This window comes from Lupinus angustifolius, unplaced genomic scaffold, assembly GCF_001865875.1.
Source record: "Lupinus angustifolius cultivar Tanjil unplaced genomic scaffold, LupAngTanjil_v1.0 Scaffold_401, whole genome shotgun sequence".
NCBI lineage: Eukaryota > Viridiplantae > Streptophyta > Magnoliopsida > Fabales > Fabaceae > Lupinus > Lupinus angustifolius.
The window spans coordinates 248660-257578 of record NW_017727812.1 but is presented as its reverse complement, the minus strand read 5'-3'; the positions used below and the strand labels follow the sequence as shown (position 1 = coordinate 257578).

Sequence of the window (8919 nt, the reverse complement as noted above, 5' to 3'; positions counted from 1 at the left end):
ATCTGATAGTAAGAGTGAAGAGTTCAACCTTTCAAGTGTACGAGGCTGTGAGTTGAAGTCTCTCGCATAAAAAGAATGGAGTTATAAGGTGGTTTGAATGGTGAAAAAGATTAAGTGAAAATACTATTATAATAATATTTTTCAATACAAATAAAATGAATATTGATGGATGACTATTTATAAATTTATACTATAGATTAACTTCCCTCATGGTGTAATTTTCATTTCCTATATTACTTTTAACATTATTTAATTTTTACAAAAAAATTATATAATTCTAAGCATCTACCACCAATACATTAATTAACCACATAACTCACCTTAAATTAAACATTATCGTAAACAAAAAAAATATAATATATAAAAATTGAATATGTAGTATCACACAATATCAATATTTGCCCGTACACACTAGTATAAGATAATGCATATTAGAAAAAAATTATTGGCCGAAATATTTACTCATGAGGGAAGGCCTTTTTGCAGAATACCCCGATTTATACGTACTAACAGCTTATTTTAAAGCCACCAACTTTGCAAAAAGTGATTGATATGCAAAATTGCAAATCACTTCTTATGAGAACAGTCAACGCAAAACGTTTTTAGGTCATTGAACTCGAAACCTGAATTGTAAGCTGTTTGTTACTTTTACTGAAAATTACCATTTTGCTTCTAATGTGCTTAAAACGATTATATTATTGATATTAATTTTTGAGTATATACTTGTTGTTCCTTTATATTTTGATGGTAAACTTCGCCATTATTTTTTTAGTATATGCGAATCATGAGCTGTTTTTGTTAATTGTGTGAATTTTCTATATTTTACGATTGGATTGCATTTTTCGGTTTTCAATTCCTATCAAAACTTTCAAGGTTGGGGTTGATTGCATATTTTTCATGTTGAAGTTCTGTTTTTGGGTTTTGTGAAATGAAGGTAACAATTTGAGTGGTAAGTGATGTTCGTTGTAGGAAGTTTTAATAGTTAATGGAGTAGAACCAGTTAGTGATTCCAGACATGATTTTTCTTCTTCTTGGACTTGTTGCTCAGAATTTTTTTAATGATATTATTTGAAGTCAATGTCTGATCACAAAATGAAAATGGATACCAACAAGGTGTTGATCTAGTGGTGTAAGGCTGCACTAGATCCCCAGGTATCTTATTATGCCAAATGTCAAAGGTTCGAGTCCTGGAAGCGATACTTGCTGGGAGGTGCAGTCACGCACCCCAAAAGGGAGTATTTCCGTACTCATAGGAAAAGATGATACCCTCGGTTATACCAAAAAATGATAATAGGCGGAACCCGTAAAGCTTGACTTGGTTTCAACATGGCCTTGATTTTGAAAGCTTCTTGACTTGAATTATATTTAAAATGGTTTCCAGATAATGGCACAGAGAAGTTTCTGGAGATGATGGCCCCCATTCTCATTGTTTTCCTTTTAATTTCCTTTTTATTCATGTCCTCTTCTTGCTGTTTCTCCAGTGCCAGATTGTTTATTTAATATTTCATATGCGAAAATAAAATACATTAGTATATATCAATAATGCCATACTACTTCTGAGCAAGTTGAGTTCATTTCACGATTTTAAAAGAACTAGGAGAGAAAATTTAGACTGTATATATTTGTCCTTCTAGAAACTGTACCTTACTAAGTTGACTTATATTGGCATATACCTAATGTCTATATTTTCAACTATGAGGGTCTAAATCACTTCAAATTTGAGGATGTCATTATCAATTTCATATTTGCTTATATAAAATTTATTTCTTTTATTAAAAACAAAATTATTTGCTTCATGTTGTGGACAGGTTCTATATAGCAAGGCAATGTAATTTAAAGGATCTATTTTTGTGGTTTGCTGATATCATACATTTATGCTGCATGGAGTCCCAATTAGTTGATGGAAACAAGGGGATGAAAGTCTCTTCTGATGATGGTTTGAATACAGATGAAGTTCAGATACAGCAAGAAGCCTATGAATGTATGCTATTTTAGTAACTTGATTTTCTATATTGAATATTGAATCAGCAATTACCAACCCTGAAGGCCATTTCACAGTAACAATAAAGCTACACTTATAATTTACAATTTGTTGTGTGCTACTTAATTTCTCTGTTTTCGAAACTCTTGTGTATAGTTTGTATCTTGACAACATGCCTGAATTTGATTTAGGTATTCCATGTCATAATTTAATTGTTCAATCCCTCACAAATGGTATATATTGTGTATGTATGTTATACTTCCCAAGGTTCATATATGATGCATTGTTTATGCTTGTTTAGGCCATATCCTCTTAAACAAAGAAATTATGAATAGAGTGAGCCCAAGACTATCAAAATGCAGCGACACTGTTCAATTTCTCTGCATATTAGACAAGGAAATGCCCAAAATAAACAGTGTACAGAAATAATAGAGTGATAGGAACTTGTACTAATATGATTAGTATTAGACTAAATGTTGAGGAGCAAACTCCAATTACATAAAACAGAAGATGAAAGTGCAGAAAACAGTATATAAAAGATATAAAAGTATCAGACAAGCAATGCTATCTCTGCTCTGTGGGCTGTAGTATAACCACCCAAAACTATCCGAATGATCCGATAACTCCTCTACCATCCTCTATTCTCTTTATGTTGACATACCCTTTCATGATTCCAGAACGTTCACTAATTTCCTGCTGCCACATGTCACTTTTGTTAAGTCACTTTTGTCTTGCATAACAACAACTTCCGCAGCGACACTGTTTACTCTGCTTCCCATTCTACCCACATGTTCCTTCATATCTATGATAAACATGAAGTCTATGATTCAGAGGCCCATCAGAAAGGGAGTGAAAGGTGATGCCCTTGAAGATGTAAGCATTAAATTTCTGCTCAAACCTTGTGCACCAAAGAATAACATAAACTGCCTATTTCACAAAATCTTGACCTCCTTTTTCCTCTGGAAACCTTTAAAATGCATGATGAGATAGGCGAGGTTAGACCCCCTATCATGGGACTATTACCTGGCCTATAAAAGGTCAGACCAGACGTTTTTGTAAACAGGTCAAACTTAGGCTTTTTAAAAAGCCTATTTAGCTTAACAAGTTAGATTTAGGCCATCTAAAATGCCTATTAAGCCTAACAGACCGACCTATTTAATTATATATTGATATTTGTATTATACTATGTTAATATAACTAATATATTATATATGAAAATTTAACATAAAAATGTATAAAAGTATAATTTAATTGTTAGATAGACCTATTTAAAAGCAGGCCTACTAGCCTATTTAAAGATAGGTATGTTGATCTATTTAAATGCCTTATAACATATACCAGACTTTTAAATATGCTAGGCCTATGGTTTAATTTTTTTTAAACAAGTAAACATGCTAGACTCATGCTGCTATTTATTACATAGGTTTGGTCTGTTTAAGACAAAGTCTGACCTGCTTCCATCCTTAGCTGGGATTCACCAGGCTGCTAAATAGATTCTTCCTTGAGTTAGCAATGGCCTCATAATATAAAATTAAAAATCGGTAGATGTTTGTGAGCTAATATTACATTTAACATGTTTATGAGGGGAAATATCTGTTTATGTTCGGCAAAGTTGCAACATGTCTGTGGTATTAACAATCATGAGTAGTATTGCTATCACAACTGAAAATTTGACCTTAGGAGTTTTAGATTTCCGCTAGGCTTGTCAAGAAGAAATCTCCCCTGATTAGAATGAAAGAAATAAAAATAGGATTTCCAAGAACATGTAAGAAGAATGAAGACCAAACCTACTGTGTTGCAGAGAGACAATAACATTATGGTTTTATGCCGTTTAGATTACTGAATGAATGGACATTCATAGAGGGATTTGGACCCTGAATAGAATGCAATTATGGAAGAGTTATGTGATGGAAAAGACGAGACAAGGGAAATCTTCAAACACAGGATGCTGACCGCAGGTTTGTTGACTTTGTTCAAAATCTCGTACAAAAACCATAACCCAAACCCAATGAAGCCAGTAGTCCGTCTCAAAGAAACATATCACCGAGTCTGAGAGATACACTTCCAGTGAACAGCGATTCACAGGAAAAATATTGCTGGCCTGGCATCCTTCCACGAAGGACAGGACACATTTATTTTTTAACCTTTTCTTGGATGAGGGATGTGGGGCAACTAGGGGGCTAAAAGAACAAGAATAAGATTCATGCTTGTGTCACATGTGCATATATATGACAGGTAAAGGTTCTCCCTAGTGAAAAGTGATTTTTAGATCGTCTGGTAATATACAGAATTCTTGATTTCTTCCCTTCTCTGCTGTTGAACAACTGCCTTCTTTAAATTTGAAGTTCTTTCTCCATATTTAATTCTTAGCAAATGACATCGATGTATTCTCCTGCATAATTAATTAAGTTCATTATGAAGAAACTTTTAGATGGTTTCAACAGATAAGTTATTTTGTGACAGTGGACCCAGATGAGGGGTGTAGAGTGCCAGAGAGTTCTAAGGGAGAGTTGGTCATCTATGAAGACAATGCTATTCAGGAACCATATGAAGGCATGGAATTTGAATCTGAAGATGCTGCTAAGATATTCTATGATGAATATTCCCGACGTTTAGGATTTGTCATGCGTGTGATGTCTTGTCGACGCTCAGAAAGAGATGGTAGGATTCTTGCTCGCAGGCTTGGTTGTAATAAGGAGGGCCATTGTGTCAGCATCCGAGGTAACTTTGGGTCAGTTCGTAAGCCAAGGAGCAGCTCAAGGGAAGGTTGTAAGGCGATGATTCATGTTAAATATGATAAGTCTGGAAAGTGGGTGATAACAAAATTTGTGAAGGATCATAATCATCCACTAGTAGTATCGCCACGTGAAGCACGCCAAACAATGGTAGGTTCATATTTGTTTTCTAACTATATGTCTTTCACCAACATTTTACTGTTCTTTTAATCATTACTCTTGTGTTGCAGTGCCCTTTTATACTTCTATATATTTTTCTTCTTGGAAATTGTTTTGTCCATAGTTTTTCAATGGTGAAAATTTAAATGGCTAAGTTGGTATATTATAGAAACTGTGATAGTAATACTACTTCGCCGTAACTATTTTATGCATGCTCCCTGCTCTTTGAGTGAGTTGGGTTAACTTGTTATTCAGACCTGTATGCATGATATTTGAGATATTAATAAAAAATAATGAAATATTGAATTCTGTCTTATTTACAGCCAACACGTATTACTTGGTTGTACACGAACAATTTAACAGCCACTTGTAACTGTAAGAAGGCTCCTACTTCTGAATAATTTTAAAAGAGACTAATAATACGACAATAAAAATCAAACCTTATACCACTATGTGGCATTGATTACATAACCAATTAACATTACTATGTTCTATCAAAATCATAATTTTAAGCTAAACCGTGTTGGAAGACTCCACAATCTCACAGCGAGAATAGTTATGTAGTTAAATATAAAAATAAATTATATTATTATTGTGACACTTTTTTGCCTTGTTTTTAGGTCTATTTTAGGCAATTAGTTATTTCCTTCAAGCTATAAAATGTTTAGAAACCTTCTACATAGAATTATCCATAACATTATTTATTGGTAACAGAGCTTTCGATATAGAAACTGTACTTCTGTGTTTCCCCCTTCATAGCGGCTGTCACTCTTTCCACCTTCATTGTGACTGCCACTCTATCTACTACAGCCAGCCTCCATCTTGTTTTTTTTTTTGCTTTGCTGCCAAAATCTTTTTGGAATAGGTTGTTTGGGATTTTTGAAGAGTCTAGGATTTGTCCTATGGACTTGTATAATTTCTCATTACAAAATTTAGAGGTTTTGGGTATTGTAAAGATGCCAAAATCTTGCCTACTGCTCTGGTTTTGTTGTTTTTTTGGGTATATGGTTGGAACACTGAATTTTCAATGACTTCTTCTCGACTTCAGACATTGTCTGGGACAGAGTTGCTGTTTTGGCATCTCTTTGGTGCTCTGCTCATGGATTTTTTAGTGGCATTTCTTTGTTAGAAGTGCAGAGGGATTGACATGCTTTGTCACATGCCTCTGATCTTATGTTTTCTTGTATGATGCACTTAGTAACAGTTTACTACCCAACTCTCACTACGATATAGGATTGCTGATATCATAGCTGTCGAGTGGGAAGTTCGTTTTAGTTTGATTAGTACTCTGTAGTCACAAATTTTGCCTGATACATATCTCTACATTTAACGTAACTAGCTGGAATCCTATGCGTGTCATCCCCATTGGTCTCCACTATTAGTTTGTAAGTTTGATTTCAGATACATAACATACAGCTTGTTCTATAATGGGATCCCAAATTTTCACCTCTAGAACATTTCTGGTCCATGTCTACTGGGCATGCATTTCCTATACTTGCTCCTTCCTGACAAAAATGCTTTTGATTCCAAAGCTTCTCTCTACAATTCTACTTTAGAATTTACACTTCTCATCAACTAGAACTATATCATCTGGATCATGTATCGATGCACTGACCTCAGGAATAGTTGGTATGTCCAATAACAAGGTAGAAAGTTATGAACTCGGCCAACTTTGTCGTAAATGTTTTATGAAAAATCTTAATTTTCCCTATCATTTGTAGGTCGAATATGTGATACAAACTCTTTTTTATCTAGAGCCTTGACAAGACTTCTTGTTGCATTCTATCATTGTCTATTTTTAATGGATTGCAAACCATGTCTATGTTTTCTGGTCTGGTTTGTATCTTTTCTTTTGTTATGTGTTGAATATATGAGGGATGTAGGGTGAGGTTAGGCCCGGTTATTCTATATGCTGTCAGAGCGACACGATATTGGGCCTCCCACAAATCTCCAGCCCTGTAAATTTCACGCTCTAGATGTCTAGTATTGGGCATAAGGGATGCATATTAAGTGTTGAAGTATCACATAGATTGATTATGAGGGGTGAACCATTTATAATAACTTGGGAAACCCTCCCCCAATTAGCTAGCTAGCTTTTGTGGTGTGGAGTTAGGCTCCGTTATTCTAGCTAGTATCATTGAACTCAATAGTATATAACCTCCATGGTTGGCATCCCTAACATAAAATTAAACTGATTCACTATTATACATGTCTCCTGTTTCAAACATGTTAAGAAGCCTCCGTTTGATTGTATGTAAAGAAGCCCCTGTTGTGTTGAAATCTGTGTTTCAACCACACAATGGAGGTTTCTTTACATACAATCAAATGGTCCAATACGTTTTTAGAATTTAAAGTGGCTCATGAGCTTGATCCATCTGTAACTCACAAAGGAGATTAATTGATATCATAAAGAAAAGAATATTAATTGTTACAACAATAATTTAAAATGCTTCTGTAGCAGGTCAACGCGTTAGTGACTCTTTGCTGTTTTTCAACTCATACATGCAAGTAAGAAGTATTTTGCATATGAAGAAAATGCTATTGCTTTTGGTGCTTTGAATATCATCCTGGGCAGTTTCTTAATACAAAATGAAGTGTTTGTTAACATTTCCTTAATGACTTTCTTTTGCCTAACTGTTTTAGGATGAGAAGGATAAGAAAATTCAGGAATTGACAGCAGAGCTACGGAATAGAAAACGGTTGTGTGCAACATATCAAGAACAATTAACTTCTTTTATGAAAATTGTTGAAGAGCACAGTAACAAACTGTCTGCAAAAATTAGTCATGTAGTTAATAATCTTAAAGAATTTGAATCCATAGAGGAGCTGTTGCACCAGCCATAGCCCCGAGAGTGAGTACTTAAACTCTTCACTAGTAATTGTTATTTTTCTCTTAATATATTGTGTTATCACTTATGTTCTGGTTGTTTATGAGTGATTCATGGTAGAAATTATAGCATGGTAGTTCTTCTTTAATTTTCAGAAAACAATGCTGCTCTTTCTCACCTAAAGATCTGAAGAGGTTTTGAATGAAGCTCTTGTTTGTTCAGTCTAAGGAATGCAAGTCTCTACGCAGCTGCCTTTGACCTGGAGGTCACGGGTTCAAATCCTAGAAATAATTTCTTCATTGGCTGGGGTAAGGTTGTGTATATCATTTACCCTCCCCGGACGCCACCAGGTGAGAGCCTCTTGCACTAGCCGCCTTTTTGTTCAGTCTAAAACTGTGCATATACATCCTAGCATTTTAGGCTATCTGTAGTTGACCTTAATTTCAAATGCCAATTGGCTAGTTAGTAGATTTCCATTTCATAATATTGTATGATGTATTATTTAAATGCCTTTATTTACTTGAGGCACTAATTATATAGTCATTGCCATTCAAGTTATCTGGCTATATTACATGACTATATAACAATTTGTATTTACTACTGTAGAAACTTGATTCATTTACTTCTACCTAAAATATAAAATCTTTAACATTCAGGTATATATTTCTGCTATTTTATTGCACCTTCTGAATGCAGTTTTCTAGTTGGACCTATAATCAATTTATTCAAGAGTAAATAGACATTTTAGTCCCTCATGTTATTTGACTTTACCGGTTTGGTCCCTCAAAAATTGAAAACACAAAATATGGTTCACAAATTTTTTAAATACAGATCAAGTTAATCCTTTTTAGGGTCAAATTAGTCTTTATTAGATGTTGTAAAACATGCTAAAAATAACTAATTTGACCCACATTTGAAATTTTTGGGATCATTTACTGGTAATGTCGAAAAACATGAGAGACTAGAATGAATATTTACTCTTTATTTAAACGGCTATTTCAGTTTTCTATTTCAGTCATTGAATGATTCGCGTGGCTTAAGTCCTTCTTTTTGGTTATTATGAGACATGAGATTCATGAACATTGTAATAGTCCTTCCTGTTAACTTGTTTTATACACTTTACAGACTGCAGAGCAACCACTGACTTGTATCTAAAATGTTAAGTCATGCTCAAAGCATTCTCTTACAAACACTAAATTCAGTAATCAAAACTTGG

General features: G+C 34.2%; 1 protein-coding gene across 3 annotated transcripts; it reads left to right on the top strand.

The window, feature by feature from the left end:
- Positions 1-511: 511 nt before the first annotated feature.
- LOC109341202 (protein FAR1-RELATED SEQUENCE 5) lies at positions 512-8325 on the top strand. 3 transcript variants are annotated; one of them, XM_019579054.1, is made up of 5 exons: positions 512-630; positions 1809-1981; positions 4445-4866; positions 7519-7727; positions 7859-8325. In XM_019579054.1, the coding sequence occupies exons 2-4, from the start codon at positions 1882-1884 to the stop codon at positions 7717-7719; spliced, it is 723 nt and encodes a 240-aa protein (XP_019434599.1). In that variant the 5' UTR covers positions 512-630; positions 1809-1881; the 3' UTR covers positions 7720-7727; positions 7859-8325. The 3 variants fall into 3 exon arrangements, with proteins under 3 accessions (XP_019434599.1, XP_019434597.1, XP_019434598.1); XM_019579052.1 differs by lacking the exon at positions 7859-8325 and having other exon boundaries at positions 7519-7728; XM_019579053.1 differs by lacking the exon at positions 7859-8325 and having other exon boundaries at positions 512-641; positions 7519-7728.
- Positions 8326-8919: the final 594 nt, after the last annotated feature.

What these genes read in the sequence shown, in the direction of transcription:
- LOC109341202 (XM_019579054.1), top strand. Translation starts at nt 1,882, where the DNA reads ATGGAGTCCCAATTAGTTGATGGAAACAAGGGGATGAAAGTCTCTTCT. An exon ending in ACAGCAAGAAGCCTATGAAT is followed by an intron (nt 1,982 to 4,444) that starts GTATGCTATTTT and finishes ATTTTGTGACAG; the next exon opens with TGGACCCAGATGAGGGGTGT. An exon ending in GTGAAGCACGCCAAACAATG is followed by an intron (nt 4,867 to 7,518) that starts GTAGGTTCATAT and finishes TAACTGTTTTAG; the next exon opens with GATGAGAAGGATAAGAAAAT.